At 43.4% G+C, this 21,188-nt stretch overlaps 1 protein-coding gene across 2 annotated transcripts in view; it reads left to right on the top strand.

Annotated features, from left to right (window-relative positions):
• Nucleotides 1-21,188, top strand: part of SMCHD1 (structural maintenance of chromosomes flexible hinge domain containing 1) — a 449,735-nt gene that overhangs the window by 146,983 nt on the left and 281,564 nt on the right. For both annotated transcript variants that reach the window (XM_056521656.1, XM_056521657.1), the window contains exons 16-17: nt 3,609-3,691; nt 4,600-4,713. In XM_056521656.1, the coding sequence (XP_056377631.1) occupies nt 3,609-3,691; nt 4,600-4,713 (197 nt within the window). The remainder of the gene's footprint in view (nt 1-3,608; nt 3,692-4,599; nt 4,714-21,188) is intronic.

Here is a 21,188-nt window from a genome sequence, read left to right as displayed (position 1 = left end):
CTACTCAGTGTCTGCTTTCTCAACAACTGGCTACTGCCGTTGTAGTGCCTTCTCTCTCCCCTTACGCTGAATTCCTGTTCTGCTCTGAGTTATCAGGAGGGGGTCCCGCCAGCTAGGTCTGTGGTCATGGCTTCCTATTACAACCTGGCACCTCCCTACTTTCTTAGTTGCCTGCTGTTCCGACAGCCTAGGCTCTTTCCTTTGCTAGAGGGGTGTCTGCTGTCATAGATGGCTCAGCTCCGGCGGTCTGGCCCATGTTTGTTGGGGTTCCTGCCACTATTTTCCTTCTCCCTTGGTGGAGACCTCCTGGACGGTGGGTCCATTCTTCCTTGTTATTCGGTCAGTTGCGCCGCACTTGACCCTACAGTCTGCAGGAGTAGCCTTTCAGTGTCTGGCACCTGGGAGTTTTGGCTAGGCTCCCTTTCCCCTCCCCCTCCGGTTTCGTCCTGTTGGGCCTGCCTCGGGGTCTTCGTGTGCACCTCTTAGTTCGTGTTCTCAGGTGCCGGAGAGTTTTCTTGCATTGGGTACCCTCCTGGACGCCTGAGGCGTCTTTCTCTCTTGAATGACCTTCCTGTTCTTGGGGCCGTAGTGAGGGCTGGAACCTGGGGCATACGTGGCACTCTTACCCAGCTCCTTTCCGCCTTCCCTGAGGCGGTCTCGCTGATCCGCGCTACTTCTAGTCTTGTCTCAGAATTACATTCCCCGGTGCTTTTCGCTGTGGCTGGGTTTGCTCTCACACTTCGGGTGTAGGACCTTCCTGAGTCCTGGGAACCTCCAGTTCCCATTTCTTCCGCTCCGGTGCTCAGGGATGCCCCTTCTCAAGGCATTCCAAATCTTGTTGGCCGCTTTCCCCCCTTCTTCTCCTTCGGGGTCTGTGTCACCCAGGGCGGAGGGTGTTCTGTTCAGGTGGATTACGCCAGTCTGGCCAGATTTCTTTGTTTGGATGTATTTCCCTCGTCCTGCTCTTGACTGCAGTCCTGCCTCAGGGTCATACACTCTGAGGCTTTTCTTCCAGTGGTATGTTCCTGGGATGGTGGTTCTGGTGCTCCTGGGATGGTGGTTCTGGTACCTGAAGCCTTTTGGTTCTGTTTATTTTAGCATTCACCGTGCCTCTCAGCAGACGGCCTTGTTTTCCAGAGGTTCGAGCCTCCCCCTTCTTCCCAGGTGTACACAGATTTCCCTAGTGTTTTCTCGCCAGGTTCTCTTGTATTGGTTGTTTCTCTGGAAGAGGTTCTCTTGTCATTTTCCTTTCCACTGCGTTTCTTCTCGCTCTTTCTCTCTTTATATCTTTCTCTCTCTTTATCTCTGTTTCTCTTTAGATCTCTCTCTCTCTCTTTATCTCTCTCTTGGTTGTTTTTCCCACCCTGGGGGACTGCTTTGGTACATCCCATCAGTATCTGTGTCCCCAAATTAAGAGTGACTGATAAAAGTAGATTTTTTTTGTACTCACCGTAAAATCTTTCTCGTAGTCTTCATTGGGGGACACAGCACCCACCCCTTTCCTCATGTCTTGTCTGGATAATATTTTTCGGTTCTTGGGTTTCTATTAGTGTTTCCTTTCTAGGGTCCTTCGGACATATCTTGTTTGCTTCTGCTGCTTTGTGACAAAACTGATTACCTCACTTCCAGTGGGTGAGTATATCCTGCCGGGGAGGAGACAACTTTTTCCCATAGTGTCAGTGCCTCCTAGTGGCAAGAGCATATACCCCATCAGTATCTGTGTCCCCCAATGAACGCTACAAGAGAGATTTTACGGTGAGTACAGGTACGCTTTAAGCTGTAGACCACTTTATCTGAAAGCACACACAATTCTTCCTTACTTCTGCCACTAAGACCAACCCTTGGGTTTAAGTTTTTTGTCCTGCATTTTGTTTAGTTTTTTGTTTTCTTTGTTTCTTTTGTTTTTTTTTTGTTTTGTTTATAATAATTACATTATCATTGTATTAGGCTGACCATATGTCCCATTTTGAATGGGACAGACCAATATATATTTTTTTTAAGTCTTTGCCATCCCGCAAGTCACTGTCACCCGACATGTTCGCACGCTGGGACATATGCATACGTCCTGCTGATTTCCTGCTCTGCCGCATGTAGCGCGGGAGGTGAGCGGCAGGAAACAGCTGTCCATAACAGACAGGGTCCTGCCACAGCTGCCGGGGCCGCAATCGCGCCGGTCCCGGCAGCATTAACCCCATAGATGCCGTGATCAATCCTGATCACGGCATCTATGGTGTTGACGGGGAGTGCGCTCCCCTTGTTCACAAACGTCGGTGCCACAATACGATCTCGGGTTGCCGTTGGTTGCAATGGCAGCAGGAGGTCAGATGATGACCTCCTGTCTGCCTGCTACGGCAGTCTGTGAGATCCATCCACTGGCTTGATCACACAGACTGTAGTATCTGCAGCAGATCAGGTTATACTGTGCTGCAGTACAAATGTATTACAGCATAGTATAATCCAGTGGTTCTCAACCTTTTTGGCCTGAGTACCCCTTGACAGCCCGTTCCCAAAAATCTGTACCCCCATATTAGAGACACTTTGTAATGGTTATAGTATAATTCATATGCTCTACTTTCCTCTATAACAGGCCCCCTGTTCCTCTCCCCAGTCCCCACAATTTATAGGTGACGTCTTCTCTAGCCGGAGTTGTTTACTTTTCTTTTCTTCTCTTTCTGGCCTAGACCGCCATTAAAGGGGTAGTCCAGTGGATAAAAACTTATCCTAAGGATAGGGGATAAGTTTGAGATCGCGGGGGTCCGACCGCTGGGGCCCCCTGTGGATCTCTCTGTACGGGAGCCAGCCTCTCCGGCCAGATAGTGGGTGTCGACCACCGCACAAAGCGGTGGCCGACACGCCCCCTCAAAACATCGCTATGGCAGAGCCGGAGATTGCCTAAGGCAGAGCTCCGGCTCTGCCATAGAGTTGTATTGAGGGGGGCGTGTCGGCTTTCGCTTCGTGCGGAGGTTGACACGCCCCCTTCCCGCGGGCTGCAACTTATCCCCTATCCTAAAATTTTTTTATCAACTGGTTAAAGAAAGAAAGTTAAACAGATTTGTGAATTACTTTACTTCTATTAAAAACTCTTAATCCTTCCAGTACTGGTCAGCTGCTGTTATGATCCACAGGAAGTTCTTTTCTTTTTGAATTTCCGTTCTGTCTTACCACAGTGCTCTCTGCTGACACCTCTGTCCATTTTAGTAACTGTCTGGAGCAGGAGAGGTTTTCTATGGGGATTTGCTCATACTCTGGACAGTTCCTAAAATGGACATAGGTGTCAGCAGAGAGCACTGTGGTCAGACAGAAAGGAAATTCAAAAAGAAAAGAACTTACTGTGGATCATAACAGCAGTTGTTTTTTTTTTTAAAATACATTCTACTTTACAGAGCACTCTGCACAATATATTCACAGAAAAAATATTTTTCCCTTTTCTCTCCAATTAACCCTTTTAAGTCCTTTTTCTTCTTTTTTGAAGCTCATCCGAAGTTAAGTTTTAAATGTCGAAGATTCACTGTATATATAACAACCTCCTGTTATGGCTATTCCAATATACCATTTTAGTCTCAAGGACGTTTGAATATATATTATTTTTTTTTTCTTCCTCCTATAAGGTTCCCAGACACATTGGCAGTATCGTGGCCTGATGGGGATGCTTTGGTAGAGAATGATGTAAAACCGGCAGGAACTCCTATAGGTAAAATCCTCCTTTAAAAAAAATTTAAACATTGTGTTCTGTTGTCATATATATATATATATATATATATATATATATATCTATATATATATACTGTTGTATCGTCTGTTATGCATCCTCTAAACTAGGGTATTCATTATGTTATGGGGTTTGAGTATAGAATGCTCCCACGGTGCCTATGGTGTTCTGCTCTTCTGCTCTGCGGTCCTCATCCTGAGCTGCAGCATGACGCTTGTGTCCGGAGTGACTTCGGGGATGTCAGTGATTTGCTGCTTGGCAGTATCACACACTAGGCCCGGATAACCCCTTTAATAGATGGTTTGTTGAGGGAGAATGGGTTACTGATGCAATGCCTTTGCAAGGTGTTATGTGAGCAGAAATATAACCAACAGCACAACAAGGAAGGGGTTGTACTAACCTACTACTGATTTTAAGCTAAAGAGAGGGATTACATTTAGGAGGCAGCATTCATACTGTATTCATACAGCAGTAGGAACACAAGGGGCCGCTGCCCAGAACTTTATGGATGGTCAGAAAGGAGAGGGAAGACTTGGTTTTCTATTTATACAGTGTGGATACTCTTGAGAATGCAAACAGGCTCACAGATTGTAGGTGTACAACTCTGGCTCTCTCTTCTGTGCACAGCACTGAGTTTAGTTCTGGTCTCTGTTACTAGAGAGAGAGACTTAGCCTGATAACCATCAGTAAATGATCAATTGCAGGAAAGTGAGGCACTTGGTGGCAAAGACTTTTCTTTATGGGGTCATTTTTTGGTAAAGAGTGATTTAAAAATGTTGGAAATTTTGAAATCATCTACTACAGACTGTGAAAAAGAGAGAAGTTGTTTTCATTGACATTTAAAGGGGTAGAAATGTTATAATAATATTTTTTGTCTGGGATATTTTTAGGAGCTTTAAAAGTTGAAATTTTAAACAAGAAAGGGGAAGCAATGCAGAAACTTCCAGGAACAAGTCACACAGCCTCAAAGAAACTCTTGGTGGAGTTAAAGGTTCTGTTGCATTGTAAGTAAGTTTTGTGAAATTAAGCTACTAACCTGTATTACTTCAGTAGCAGATTTTAATTTTGAAGCATTAGATTCACAATAGACATAAAGTTTGCTGTTAACACAGATTTCATATCCACTTTAATAGTTAAGGCTAATTTCTCACACTATATTTTAAAGAAGCTATTCCTATTCCAACAGCACCATTCATTTTATTCCAGCTCTGCGGCATCTATGTGTTTCATTACTCTAACTTGGTCACGTGATCACTAGTCTGACTTTCTAAGTCTTCCAGTACCTAATTGTTACAACAGGATGTCCGAATCTGACTTCCTGTGGACTACAGGATGACATAATCACCTACAAGATTCCTCCTTCTTGCTCCCAGACCCCTCCTCCCCCCTCCCCAGCTCTGTACACTATGGAATCAGTATACATTAATAGTTATACACATTTCCTTATGCTGTGTTCAAACATTGCGTTTCTTGTTGCTTTTTTTTTTTTTTTGGCTGTGATTATACCTAAATAATGGTGAAAACTGTACTGCAATTGTGGAAAATTTGGTAAAAACATGCCATTTCTACCAGAATTTTGGAAAATCTCAGCAAAACGAGATAAAACCAACCCACTTCTGAGTCTGAGTTCACCTGTCTGCACTATGAGCCTGATGAGATGACCAGCTGCAATAATCAAACACCAAAGCCATAGGATTCATGAGAAATGTAGGCTGCCCCACAAAACCCACGTCAATGTGCATTTGTAAACCAAAATGAAGCCAATACTATGCATGCCACATCAACAAAACGTAAGCAAAAGGCATACACAAGAAACTCAACATTATTCTCTCATAGCTTATGACTTTAACTGTCTGGCCACAGTACTCTCTGCGGACACCTCTGTCTGTGTCAGGAACTGTCCAGAGTAGGAGCAAATCCCCATAGCAAACCTCACCTGTTTTGGACAGTTCCTGACATGGACAGTAGAGAGGACTGTGGTCAGGCAGAAAAGAACAGCTCAACTTCCTCTGTAGTATTCAGTAGCTGATAAGTACTGGAAGGATTAAGATATATATATATATATTTTTAATTGAAGTAGTTTACAAATCTGTTCAACTTTCAGGCACCAGTTGATTTGAAAAAAAAAAAAAAAATAGTTTTCCACTGGAGTACTCCTTTAACGACCAGGCCATTTTTTTTGCAAATCTGATCTGTGTCACTTTATGCATTAATAACTCTGGGATGCTTTTACTTATCATTCTGATTCAGATTGTTTTTTCGTCACGTATTCTACTTTAAGAGAGTGACAAATTTTCTCAGTCGCTCTTCATTGGGGGACACCTTACTGATGGGTATATGCTCTTGCCACTAGGAGGCGCGGACACTAAGAAAATAGTTGGCTCCTCCCTGGCAGGATATACCCGCCCACTGTAAGTGAGGTAATCAGTTTTAGCTAGTGTCAGTAGGAGGCAAGACACAGGTTCTGGAGCTCCCCAGCCATTACTAGAAAATAATAAAATAAAAAATAAAAATAAAGAGACCAGGTCTCGGGAGACCCCAGACCTGTCTTTTCTCCCTTTAGTATCCCTTTTTCAGGTGGGGGTTCAGGAGCATGGCGCTACCTGTTTCCTTCATATTCGATGAAGGGGCACAAGCATAGAATATGTACTGTTAACCCCTTCTCAACAACAGCAAGCGCCTGGAGGTTGTACCCTGGGTCCGTGTCCCCCACTGCCCCTGTTGGCCAGCTATCTTAGCCTGGTATGATGCAGTGTGGCCATAAGTTGGTTGAAGAAGCCTGAGGTGAGTATAGAAGATAACGTCCGCAGGTGTGTTTGTATCCCCATCTCCTCTTTAAAATGGGACTCTGTCCTTTATTGCAGGGCTAGGTCAGGGTTTCATGGGAGGGCTGTGTATCTGCATACTAGGTCCTGTGGTGGACAGCCTCCTGCCTTTTGCAGCAGCTCCCTCCACAGGGGTTCTTTTCCGGCTCACCTCTGAACAGCCCTGCAGCGTGCCCCAGGAGACCAGACTGTGCCTACTCTCCATTTTTCAGTGGACTATGGCGGCACGTGGCTTTGCCCTTCTCCCCCTGAGAGCGCGCTGACCTGGAGGCAAGGCAGCGGCTCCTCTCCAGGTTCACGCGCCCTTCGGATCATTCCTGATATGACACATTGCATTGAGCCATTTGAGGTATGCCTCTGGAATACCTGCTTTTGTCAGGGTTCTAGACCTCTCTAGAGCCGGTTTCAATCATTCTTTTTTCCAGGGGTTTTCTGGTCTCAACCTTCTGTGCTTGCCTTCTGCTCAGGCGTACACTGTTCTCCCTGGAGTCTTTCCGCCATGTTCTCTTGAATCGGTCAACTCTGGATGGGGTTCTCTTGTTGTGCCCTTTTCCATCTTTGTTTCCCAGCTCGGCTAGCCCTCTGTCTGGTTCTGTGTTGCTTGGGGTTGATTTCCTACTTCCTTCCGGGATGGTTCTGGCCCAGCTGGCTTCCTAGTCGACCTTTTTCTTGTCTCTCTCTGTATGGATTGTAGGTTTAGTCTTTGCAAAAGAAGGTCCCTTCCCTTGGTGTCCTAGTCCATCTCCTTGGACGTGGGAGCTTCCGGGAGCTCAGTTTCTGGGCCTCTGTTGTCTCTGGCTTGGGGTCTCTTCCACACCCCTTACGGAAGAATGGGTTCGGTCTCTGGCTGTTTCCCTTTCTCCAGTGGTTGTGTTTCCCACCCTTGGGGACTGCTTTGGTACATCCCATCGGTAAGGTGTCCCCCAATGAAGAGCGACCGAGAAAAGGAGATTTTTCTTGTTCTCACCGTAAAATCTTTCACGTAGCCTTCATTGTGTCACACTGTACCCACCCATAGCTTCCTTTTTTGTCTGGATGGTCTTTTCTGGTTCTTTTTCCGTGATTCTTTTCCGGGGTCCTTCGGACTTGGCTTCTCCTACTGCTTTGTGACAAAACTGATTACCTCACTTGAAGTGGGCCGGTATATCCTGCCAGGGAGGAACCAACCTTTTTTCGTAGTATCAGCGCCTCCTAGTGGCAAGAGCATATACCCATCAGAAAGGTGTCCCCCCCCCCCCCCCCCCCCAATGAAGGCTACGAGAGAGATTTTAAGGTGACTACAAAAAAAATCTCCTTTTTTGTTGATGCTTGCATCATTTCTTTGTGAAAAATTCCAAAATTTCCTTTAAGTTTAGAAAATTGTGCATACTTTGAAACTTTGCTTGAATGAAACATGCTAAATAAATATATTGATTCACATAAACAATGTCTACTTGACATGTTTTTACTTTTTGAAGACATTAGAGTTTATATATCAAAGTATAGCAACAAGTATACAAATTTTCAAAATTCAAAATCTGAATTTTTTTGGTGAACCAGTTCAGTTTGAAGTAGATTTGAGGGGCCTTTCTGTAAGAAATCCCCCATAAATGACCCCATTAAAGAAACTGCCCCCCTCTAAGTATTCAAAATGGCATTCATAAAGTTTAACCCTTTAGGTATTTCACAGGAATAGCAGCAGCAATAACAAATTAATAATTTGTTTTTTTCCATACTAAAAGGCTTATGTTACCCCAAATTTTTTTTTTCCACAAGGGATTATAGGTGAAATTGGGGTTACAAATTTTAGAGGGCTTTTTCCGGAGTGTGGAAAAACATCCACATACAGCTGGGGTACTCAACTGGCGGATCGTGGTCCAGATCCGCACCGTGGCCGCCAGTCATCCGGACCTCCGACTGGTTCCCTAAACCGCTGTCCCTGCATTCATATGTATTGGTGTCTTTAAGACACCGATACAAATGAACAGCTGATCACTGCCGGACAGCGATTTACTAACCTCCCCAGCCCCTTCCTACCCTGCAGGGGGGGCTTCCCTCTGGCCAGTCCCCTGGCCCCTAGTGCAGTGAGTCAGAGCAAGGACACTGATGCTTTAAGAGCAGCAGACATCCTTGCGCCGGCACACGCCTTATGTCACGGACACCCCTGCCCCAGCAGCTCCGTTCCGAGGAGACGAGCGTCTCTCTCTTCTACAGCCTGCCGACCCTCCTCCACAAGGTGATAGAGAAAGGGAAGGGAGGCAAAAATTGTGAAGGAGCATGACTTGAGGTCTGCGTTCGGAGGTGAAGGGGGCTGGGGGGGTCTGGAAAGTTTGAAGGAGCTTGACTAAAGGGGGTGCAGAGGAGGAGGAGGCTGGGGCAGAAAAGTATGAAGGTGCAAGACTAAAGGGAAGAGAAGGCGGCTGGGAGCAGAAAAGTGTGAAGGAGCATGACTGAAGGGTGAGCTGGGGGGAAGGGGGTTGGAGGGGGGGGGGGGGGGCAGAAAATATGAAGGAGCATGACTAAAGGGGGTGCAGAGGAGAATGGGGCTGAGGGGGGCAGAAAAGTGTGAAGGAGTATGACTGGGGTGCATAGGAGTCTGGAGGGACTTGGGGGGTCTCAAGGAGGAGGGAAAAGATGGGTTTGAAAGAGTACTAAGGGGTCTGGGGCACTTGGGTCTCGTTCACGCTTGGGCATTCTGTCGGCAGAAATCCGCTTGCAGCAGAATCCCATGGTTTTTCATGGGATTCTGCTGCGCTGTACATAGTGCAGGATCGTCACAGTGGAATGGACGTCTGCCCAAAGAATGAACATTCATTGTTTATTCTTTGGGCTAATTTTTACCAGACTGCCATCTATGAGATGGCGCACTTTGGCGACATCTGCTGTAAGCAGACATTCAGTAGGCTGAATGCCTGCAGTGTGGATAAGCCCTTAGGGGTCTGAAGGATAACAGTACAGGGGTGAGATTCTGCCAAACAGAAGAAAGGGTGTGGTAGGGTTATATTCTGTGCGTACAGTGTCTAGCAGGGTTATACAGATTGTTGTCTTTATACAGAGGATGAGGAACCAGTGATGTTCAGGCATCAAATTTTACAGAGAGAAGACGTAGCTGGAAATAGACCTGGCGTCTGGACCAAATTAAGAAGAAAAGAAAATGAACAACAGAGAAGAAAGACGTCTCCTGTGAGTTATTATATTATTGTGTATTCTTCCCGAATATCCTATCAGAGCTGTAGTCGCTTGTAATTTCTGCAGTGATGAGTAAAACTGTCCCCCCAATCTGTGGCTCTCCAACTGTTATAAAACTACAATTCCCATAATGCCTGGAGATCTGCAGACATGATGGGACTTGTAGCTTTGCAAGAGAGACTCTTCAACCGAGGGGATTGTAGACTATGCAGCCCATTTTATTTTGGTAGGTATCTGACTGCTGGGACCCCCACCGAAAAAAATGGGCTGCCTAGTCTAATATGCCTGGGCCTATTTTTGGTCCCATCATGGCCTGGCCTGCATCATCTGCTCTAAATAGGCCTGACAAGAAGAGGCCAGAGCAGTGGAGCAACACGGGACAGACAGAGGCACAGTTCATATGGGAGGGGGCAGACAGAGGCACAGTTCATATGGGGGGGGGGGGGGGGCAGACATCTTGCTTATTGTTTTAAGGGACAATAATTTGGTTCAGGGCACAGTGGCCATTAAATATTTGAGGTTCCAGCTTGTGGCAGCATTATACTCAGGGGCACGGTGTGTAGCAGCATTTTATTTAGGTACACAGCATGAGGCAGTATTAAATTCATGGGCACAGTGTGTGGCAGAATTATACCAGGGGCACAGGGTGTGGCAGTTGAGAAATAATTATGACTTATTATTAGAGTAGGAATAATGTTCTACAACAGGCAGCACCTATTTCTTGCATGGCACTCCGGCTGCTAGGTGTGAACCAGGTCTTAGTGTTTTGCTCGGACCTTTATCTGATGGCAGACCTGGATAAGCGAACCCCTACTAAAAGTAGTTGAGTTCCCCTGACATATAGGGTAATGTGCGGTGTGGGCGCACAACAGGGCTCAGGAGTCATAGATCTCAGTTTGCATTTGAGGCCTATAACATCAGTAGCTGATGGTTACATACATTCAGAGGAAAATAAAAAGTACCCCTCCAAATACCCCTGCCCTTTGGCTGTGTGTGCATGCTGGGAGTTGTAGTTATGCATTTTGTCAATGAAAGTGTGCCACCAGCTGTTGCAGAACAACTCCCAGCATGCCCTTCAACTGTCAGTGCATCCTGTGAGTTGTAGTTTTGCAACAGCTGGAGGCACACTGGTGTGGAAACACATGTGGGGGGGAGCCACTGTTCTAGCAGCATGGGGGCTTTGTAAACGCAAATGGTTTTCAATTCCAGACAAATTCTCTCTCCAAAACCAAATTTAGCTCCTTCTCTTCTGAGCCCTGTAGTGCACACACAGAGCACTTTACATCCACATATCGGGTATTTTCTTACTCAGAAGAAATGGGGTTACACATTTTGGGGGGCTTTTTTTCCCTACCCTTGTGGAAATGAAAAGTTTGGGGTAAAACCAGCATTTTAATGAAGAAAAAATCATTTTCACATCCCACTTTAATCACCTGTGGGTTGTTAAAGGGGTACTCCGGTGACAACCTTTTTTCTTTTAAATCAACTGGCTCCGGAACGTTAAACAGATTTGTAAATTACTTCTATAAAAAAAATCTTAATGCTTACTGTACTTATTAGCTGCTGAATACTACAGAGGAAATTCTTTTCTTTTTGGAATGCTCTCTGATGACATCACGAGCACAGTTCTCTCTGCTGACGTTATTATAATAATAATAAGTCTTTATTTATAGTTGTCCTTAGTGGGATTTGAACCCAAGGCTCCTGCACTGCAAGGCAGCAGTGCTAACCACTAAGCCACCATGCTGCCCTTAGCATACATCTGCTATGCACGGTTGCTAAAATGGACAGAGATATCTGCAGAGAGCGCTGTGCTCGTGATGTCATCAGTGTTCCAAAAAGAAAGGAATTTCCTCTGTAGCATTCAGCAGCTAATAAGTACTGGAAGGATTAAGATTTTTTAATAGAAGTAATTTACGAATATGTTTAACTTTCTGGCACCAGTTGATTTAAAAGAAAAAAAAGGTTTTCACCGGAGTACCCCTTTAAGTCTCACTTTACCCCTTGTTAAATTCCTTGAGGGGTGTTTGTTTTTGCGCTGTTCTGGCACTATGGGGGCTTCCGAAATATGACATGCCTCCCAAAAACCATTTCTGCTAAATTTGCTCTCCAAAAGCCCATTGTCGCTCCTTCCCTTCTGAGCCTTCCAGTGTGCTCGCAGAGCATGTTACATTAACATATGAGGTATTACTCAAGAGAAATTGTTACAAATTTTTCTTCTTTTACCACTTGTAATTATGAAAAAAACTGGGGCTACAAGAACATGTTAGTGTAAAAAAAATGAGATTTTGAATTTTTTCTTCCACTTTGCTGCTATTCCTGGGAAACACCTAAAGGTATAACAAACTTTCTGAATGTCCTTTTGAATACATTGAGGGGTGCCGTTTTCATAATGGGGTTCTTTATGGGGGAAAATATACCACAAACATAACGTATAATATGTCACGAAGAAACCATTTCGGAATCAAATTCATAAGTAAAAGCATCCCAGAGTTATATATATTTTATATATATATATATATATATATATATATATATATATATATATATTATAATCCAGCCTCACGCTGTCTCTCTATCTATATATAGATATATATCTCGGTGTGTGTGTGTGAATGTGTATGTTCCAGCATCACGTCCAAACGGCAAAAAATATGAACATGAAACTTTGCACACATGTTAGTTACATGTCAACAACAAACATAGGATAGGATATTTTGATAATACTTGGTCACATGTTACTTATATGTCCACTTAAAATATAGGATAGTTAATTTAACCCTTAACTACCCCCATTTGTGAGGGTCAGGGTTTTTGATTAAAGTCCTATGCAAATCAATGGGAAATGTATGTTCCCACATAACTTCCGTACGGCTGGAGATATTTCGATACCTAGTACACATATTACGGTACGGGATAAGGGAGGACGGGATAGATGGACTGGATAGGAGGTCGGGATATGACAACAATATATGAGGACGGGATATGATGTCAAAAGCTTCCTCCTTTTTGTTTATTTTCCTCCCCAACAAGGATTAGGAAGGAAAAACTGGGCAACGTCAAGCACTCCGCTAGTGTGTGTGTGTGTGCGTGTGTGTGTGTGTGTGTGTGCGTGTGTGTGTGTGTGTGTGTGTGTGTGTGTGTGTGTGGATATATGATTTTTAATGCTCCTTGGTAGATTTTTTTTGTGTAAAAAAAAAAAAAATGCACGTACTTGCGCACATGCGACCTTTCTATACATGCTGCGACTTTTTGATTTTTGCTTAATCCAAAGCACATTTCTGAAATCTGCTCACGTAGTAATTTCTTTTTTTTTTACTTTGCAGTGGTCATGTATTTATCAAATGCGATAGTTGCTATTTATGAAGAAAAAAAGTAGCATTTCCATTTAAAAGTTGCAAATGTATTCCAGGTCCAACCTGGCTTACAAACAGTGCATACGGGACAGGACATTAACACCCACTTTAACAACTGTTCTTGTTCTGCATCATGAAACAAAGCTACTACATTAATGTTAATTCTAGAAAAAAATTATTATATATTTTGAGGTGGGTAACGTACCGAGCAATTTTTTTTGTGTGGCTTCACTATTGTTGATGTGCCTGTTGGTGTCTTCCTTCCTGACACAAACTCCGGCCTCAGCACAGCAACGCGAGACTCCGCCCATCAACATTACAAAATGCGGGCTCAAAATGAAACAAAAAATCAGAACAAAAGAGTACAGATGTTCATGGTGCAACATAGTATGTTTTTAATGTTTTTTAATTCCTGAGGAGGGTGGGATAGTTGGAGTGCAGCAATTTAGTGCCAGGCAGGCCATTCAGGGTGTCACCCAATGCGGTAGGCGCCCCCCTCCCCATCACTCTCTAGCAATGCTACTGGTAATAAAGGGTAGATAAAGAACTTCGGCAATTAACATAAGGGAAAACTTTTCTGCTTTAAAAAATGCTTTTGTAAGCGTGTTTCACGGGTTTTGCTAACGTGCGATTTATTTATCAAGGTCGTGTGAATATTTGATAAATAGATTGCATGTAAGCAAAAGAAAGTAAAAAAAAAAAATTGTCATATAAAAGCCATACATTTGAAAAGAATGATAAATCTCCTTCAATGTCTGTGTGTATGTTCCAGCATCACGTCCAAACGGCTAAAGATATCAACATGAAACTTGTCACACATGTTACTTATATGTCAACAACAAACATAGGATAGGTGATTTAACACTTACCCCCATTTGCCAGGGTCAGGGTTTTTGTTTAAAGTCCCATACAAGTCTAAGGGAAGTATATGTTACTGCATAACTTCCAAACTGCTGGAGATATTTTGATAACACTCCCATGTTACATATATATCCACTTAAATATAGGATAGTTAATTTAACGCTTAATGGGGTACTCCGCCCCCAGACATCTTATTCCCTATCCAATGGATAGGGGATAAGATGTCAGATCGCCACGGTCCTGCTGCTGGGGACCCGGGGATTGCCGCTGCGGCACAGCGCTGTCATTACTGCGCAGAGCGAGTTCGCTCTGCACGTAATGACGGGCAATACAGGGGCCAGAGCATTGTTAAGTCACGGCCCCGCCCCTCATGTCACGACCCGCCCCCTCAATACAAGTCTATGGGAGGGGGCGTGATGGTCGTCACGCCCCCCTGCCTTAGACTTGCATTAAGGGGACGGGCCGTGATGTCACAAGGGGAGGAGCCATGACTAGCTCTGTGCAGTAATGATAGCGCAGTGACGCAGCGGCGATCCTCAGGGTTCCCAGCAGCGGGACCGCGGCGATCTGACCTCTTATCCCCTATCCTTTGGATAGGGGATAAGATGTCTAGGGGCGGAGTACCCCTTTAACTTCCCCAAATTGTTTTGCTTAACCCCTTCTCGACCATGGACGTAAATGTACGTCCTGGTTTGGCGCGACTTCCCGCACCAGGACGTAAATGTACGTCCTGGCTTGGCGGGACTTTCCGCACCAGGACGTAAATGTACGTCCTGGCTTGGCGGGACTTTCCGCACCAGGACGTACATTTACGTCCTGTGTATGACCACGAGCATCGGAACGGTGCTCGCGTCATACACAGCAGGTTCCGGCTGCTAGCAGCAGCCGGGGACCCGCGCGGATGTCCGCCATTAACCCCTCTGATTCCGTGATAAATACAGATCACGGCATCTGCGGCACTTGGATTGGGTGATCGGATTGCCCGCAGCGCTGCCGTGGCGATCAGATCATCCAGCATGGCGGCCGGAGGTCCCCTCACCTTTCTCCGGCCGTCTCCCGGGGTCTTCTGCTCTGGTCTGCGATCGAGCAGACCAGAGCAGAAGATAACCGATAATACTGAGCAGTGCTGTGTCCTATGCATAGCACTGCACAGTATTAGCAATCAAAGGATTGCTATAGATAGTCCCCTATGGGGACATAAAAAGTGTAAAAAAAATAAAAAAAAAGTTGAAAAATGTAAAAGTAAAAAGTAAAAAAAAAGTGAAAAATCCCCTCCCCCCAATAAAAATGAAAATTGTCCGTTTTTCCCATTTTACCCCCAAAAAGCGTAAAATATTTTTTTTAATAAACCTTTTTGGTATCGCCGCGCGCGTAAATGTCCGAACTATCAAAATATAATGTCAATGATCCCGTACAGTGAATGGCGTAAACGTAAAAAATTTCAAAAGTAAAAAAATGCTGCTTTTTTGTCACTTTTTTTTTTTCAAATTCAACGCTTTATTGAATAAACAGGTATGGTGTCAAGGCAAGGTACAGACAGTTATTGGCGTGGGTTATGAGAGTATCTGGATACAATGTATAGTCAAAACCACCTCACGCAGGAGGGGCAATAAATCCGATAATGGTGACGTAATGATAGGGAAAAGGTATGCATATACTAGCCTATCCATTTAACCAAAAAATCTAAAGAATATCACTTAGAACATTCCAAACTGCTCAGGTAAAACCTGAAACTGGGGAAGGGATGGAGGGAGGAGGGGACTTGAGCGAGCAGAAAAGGGGAAAGAAGGGAGGGGGTGGCAGGAAGAGACCAGAGAAAGGAGTAGAAAGGGACAGGGGGCAAACAGGAGATTACACAGTGGGTGCAGTAAGAGAAGAAGAAGATATGCCAAAACTGCAGAAATTGAGGCGAGAAAGCATAGTCATGCCAGACACGCCAGTGCGTTAGGTATCTATCACTATGGCCATTGAGTTCCGACAGGCATTCTTCCAGGCCCTGAATGTGTAGTACTTCCTTGAGCCAATCAGTTACTGTTGGAGGAGACGGGGACTTCCACCTCCTAGGTATCACTCTCCTAGCTGCTGCCAATAGGAGACCTGTCAGACCCTTTTTCAAGGATCTAGGGGAGCCCGGTAGCATAGAAAGTAACAGAACTTGTGGCTTCTGTTCCAAGCTAACCCCCGTGATGGTTCCAATAAGGGAGCTAATCTCCCACCAGAAGGCCTCCAATACTGGGCAAGAAAGCCAGACATGTATCAAGGTGCCCCCTGCTTGGCCACACCGCCAACACGTGTCGGGAACTGCGGGATAGAACTGATGGAGCAGGGATGGAACCCTGTACCAACGAGACAGCAATTTGTAGTTGGTCTCCTGAAGAGCCACAGCTATCGAGGCTTTATGACACATCAGGAAAGAGATGTCCCAGTCAGGGGCGGAGGGGGTGTGGCCAAGCTCTCGAACCAATGCTTGTTGATAAGAGAGAAGAGTGTCAGGGGATTTAGGTCGTAGCAGGGCATACAATTGCGAGACCAAGTGGCTAGGTATGTCAGAGGTCAGACATACGTGTTCAAAGGAGGTCAGATCTCTATGGAAATCCCACGGAGAACGCCAGGTGTTATAAAAGTGTTGCATGTGCATGTAGTGGAATAAGTTAAGTGGGGAGGGAGCCTGGTCACCTACAATTTCTGCGAAAGCTTTCAGAGTGGCAGAGTGCAGAACCTTAACAATCTGGAAGGGGGAGGCCGGGTCTGACCGTAGTAAGTCCCCAGACGATAGTCCCGGTTGGAAGTCAGGATTGCCGACCAACGGAGACATGGGACCAAGGGGCCGAAAAAGAAGGGATTTGTACAGATGTTGGTGGCAAATGTGAAGAAGGGTCCTAGACAGAAACGGGAGGGAGGATAAGGATTGTCTGGTCCAAAACGCCGGACAAATCCATGGCAGGGCAGTGAGCGGAAATGGGGAGAGTGCCCACTCGATACTGACCCATAGTTTCATGGTGGTATGATGAAAGCTATCAAGAATCCGAGCAGCCCCGGCTGCTAGATAATAAGAGTAGGGGGCCAGAAAAGCCAGGCCGAATCTTTTTGTCACATTTTATTTAAAAAAATATATAAAATAATAATAATCTAAAAGTTTTATATATGCAAATGTGGTATCTAAAAAAAAGTACAGATGACGGCGCAAAAAATGAGCCCTCATACCGCCCTATATACGGAAAAATGAAAAAGTTATAGGTGGTCAAAATAGGGCAATTTTAGATTACCGATTTTGTACAAAAAGTTTTAGATTTTTTTTTTTAAGCGGTACAAAAATATAAAAGTATTTAGCCATGGGTATCATTTTAATCGTATTAACCCATAGAATAAAGAACACTTAATTTTTACCGTAAATTGTACAGTGGGAAAACGAACCCCTCCAAAATGTGCAAAATTTTGGTTTTCATTTAAATTTCCTCCCTAAAAAAATATTTTTTTGTGTTCGCCATACATTTTAGGGTAAAATGAGAGGTTTCATTACAAAGTACAATTGGTCACGCTAAAAACAAGCCCTTATATGGGTCTGTAGATGGAAATATAAAATAGTTATGGATTTTAGAAGGTGAGGAAAAAACGAAAACGCAAAAATAAAATTGGCCTGGTGCTTTTGGGTGAAATTGGGCTTGGTCATTAAGGGGTTAAGGACATAGCGTTTTTCCGTTTTTGCACTTTCGTTTTTTCCTCCTTACATTTTAAAACTCATAACCCTTTCAATTTTGCTCCTAAAAATCCATATGATGGCTTATTTTTTGCGCCACCAATTCTATTTTGTAATTACCTCCGTCATTTTACTCAAAAATCTATGGCGAAACGAGAAAAAAAAATCATTGTGCGACAAAATGGAAGAAAAAATACTTTTTGTAATATTTGGGAGCTTCTGTTTTAACGCAGTAAATTTTTTGGTAAAAATGACACCTTATCTTTATTCTGTTGGTCCATACGATTAAAATGATACCCTACTTATGTAGGTTTGATTTTGTATTACTTATAAAAAAAATCATAACTTCATGCAGAAAAATTTATACGTTTAAAATTGTCCTCTTCTGACCCCTATAACTTTTTTCTTTTTCCACATACGGGGCAGTATGGGGGCTCATTTTTAGCACTATGATCTGAATTTTTTATCTTTATCATTTTGTTTTTGATCGGACTTTCTGATTGCTTTTTATAAAAAAAATTTTATGGTATACAAAGTGACCAAAAAGACGCAATTTGGGACTTTGGAATTTTTTTGGCGTGTACTCCATTGACCGTGCGGTTTAACTAACAATATATTTTTATAGTTCGGACACCTACGCATGCGGCGATACCACATATGTTCATTTTTATTTACAGGTTTTTATTTTTTTATGGGAAAAAATAGGGTGATTCAAACTTTTATTAGGGAAGTGGTTAAATCATCTTTAACTTTTATTTTTTTTTTCACTTATGTTTTTTTTTTGCAATGTTATAGTCCCCATAGGGACTGCAATGTATTGCAATGCATTGATCAGTGTTATCGGCGGTTGATTGCTCCAAGACTGAAATCCAGGCTTAATCAATCACCAATTGGACGCACAGGAGGAAGGTAAGGCACCCTCCTGCTGCGTCCTAGCTGATCGGGACATAACGATTTTACCGTGATGGTCCCGACTGAGCAGCTGGGAAGCTTTCATTTTAGACCCAGCAATCAACTTTGATCGCCCCATCTAAAGAGTTAATAGGGGATAGAAGAAGTCAAGTGGCACTCACGGTTAGTGAACAGAATCTTCTTTATTCGGTACGGTGCGTAAAACATACAGCGGGGCGCTTGGACAAGCAGTGTATCGGACAACAGCTATTTCACTCCGCTCCCGGGAGCTTCTTCAGGTCACACCTCCTCTGATGTGCGAGGCCAGGTAAATACCTCCTCACACCTGTCACGTCAGCACTGCAATATTATTAAGACAACAGGCATATTATTTATGAAAATGTATCAAATATATTCATATCTGTAAAAAAAAATAAAAAATAAAAAACATTAAAAACAGTGATTTTCTTTTCGCACACAATTCATCTTGTTCGAAACTAGATGTGCAAAAAACTTTTAGCTGAAGATAAGAACTTAATAAAGTTAAACAGGGATTTAGACAAACGCATTCATATCATGGTGGTCATTCAGTTCTTGGTTTCCCCGAGCTTCGGTCCACTTTGTTTCGCACTGAAGTGCTTTGCGTCTTTCAATGCCCTCTTTCACAGAAACCACTTAAATTCCTAGAAATGTCATACTTTTTTATGTCTCCTGCATGGTCTTCTAGAATATGAGCAATAAGTCTTGGTGACCCTTTTTTCCTTTTTATGTAATGAACGTGTTCTCGGAATCTTATATTTAAGGGGCGAATGGTACACCCTATATAAAATCTTTTACAAGGGCAAATTATTGCATACACCAAATATTTTGTTCTACTGCAGATTGCATCATGCCATGCAATTGGGACGCCTCTAATCAAAACATTTTTGTCCAGGCATGCAAAGGTGCACCAATTGCAGGAACCACACCTGTGCATTCCTGGAGTGATGGTTCTTTTAAGCCAGTTATCATTAGAATTGGTCTTAAGACTACTAACTAGAATATTTTTAATGTTTTTACATTTTTTTATATGCTATCAATGGTTTGGACTGTGCATAATTCATTAAATCAACGTCTCTTTGAATTAAGAACCAATTTTCATTGATGGATTTTTTTTTTCTTTTGCCATCGGACTGAATTGGAAAGAGAAAGAAAAACAAAACAAATTTTCTGAGGAATTTTCTAAGATATTTAGAGTTATTTGATTAGAATTACAGTGGTGAGTCTTAATTTTTCTATTTTTTCTCCCTCTAAGTACAGTGGTCCCTCAAGTTACAATATTAATCGGTTCCAGGACGACCATTGTATGTTGAAACCATTGTATGTTGAGACCAGAACTCTATGGAAACCTGGTAATTGGTTCTGAAGGCCCCAAAATGTCATCCAAAAATAGGAAAAAGTGAGAATTAAATAAAAATAAGTAGATAACTAATACAGATAAAGCAATTCCTTACATATAAAAGTAAGAAAGATCTGCTGGAAGCTGTAAATCACTGTCTATGTCAGTGTTTCCAAGCAGGGAGCCTCCAGCTGTTGCAAAACTACAACTCCCAGCATGCCCGGACAGCCAAAGGCTGTCCGGGCATGCTGGAAGTTGTAGTTTTGCAACAGCTGGGGGCACCCTGCTTGGGAAGCACTGGTCTATGTAGAGGACAGGAGCTTCTTCGGGGTCCTGTACAGTACATGCAATATCCTTAAAAAGTCCAAAGGAGCAGTTAATCCTGGTACAGGTAAAGAGTACAGAACATGTACTGTAGGGGGCGCTACCAGACACCAATCAGTGCATACGCTTCAGTAATACAGGAATTTTACCAGTAAATGTCCATTCTGATTGGTCAGTTCATTGACATGTTTCACAGATCTGGACTGTCCATAGCATTGTATGTTGAGTCTGGTTTCAACTTACAATGGTCCAGAAAAGACCATTGTATGTTGAAACTATTGTATGTTGAGGCCATTGAAAGTTGAGGGATCACTGTAATTGTCTTCTGTCTTGTTAACTTGCAATCTTCATCGCTCTCTTTACTATTTATTCGTTTCAGACGTAAGAATTGTCCGTAAGGGACTGTGGACTTAACATGCTCGGGGTGATAGCTTTTGAATTGGAGCAGGGAATTACATGCGGTGGGTTTTCTTATACCCTTTTGTCACAAGGTTTCAGTCTTCTATCGCCACGAGCACGTCCAAGAACTCCAATTTCAATGGACCTACTTTAGATGTAAATCTCAAGTTCAGTTGGTTATTACAATTTAATGAGGAGACAAAAGCTAAAAAAAAATTCAGTACCTGTCCACACAATGAAGATATCACTGACAAACCATCGATAATATGCAATAAATTTGCATGGATTAGCTTCACAAAAAATATATAATTTTTCAAACATTGCGACATAAAGATTCGCAACAGTACAAGCGACCGGGGTGCCCATGGCAACTCTTCCGGTCTGAATAAACCATTCTTCACCAAACTTGAAAGAATTGCATGACAAAATTAGATGTAATGCATCGCACACAAAGTCTATGTAATTATGGGACCTATCAGAAGATTTCAAGAATTCTCTGATGGCCTCCACTCCTTTGCTCTGGGGGATACTCGTATAAAGACTCTCAATGTCGAGACACACATGGCATTATCTGGCCAAT

Source organism: Hyla sarda, chromosome 5, assembly GCF_029499605.1.
Source record: "Hyla sarda isolate aHylSar1 chromosome 5, aHylSar1.hap1, whole genome shotgun sequence".
NCBI lineage: Eukaryota > Metazoa > Chordata > Amphibia > Anura > Hylidae > Hyla > Hyla sarda.
Note: the sequence above shows the minus strand (reverse complement) of the source record. Positions and strands in the feature narration are given on the sequence as shown.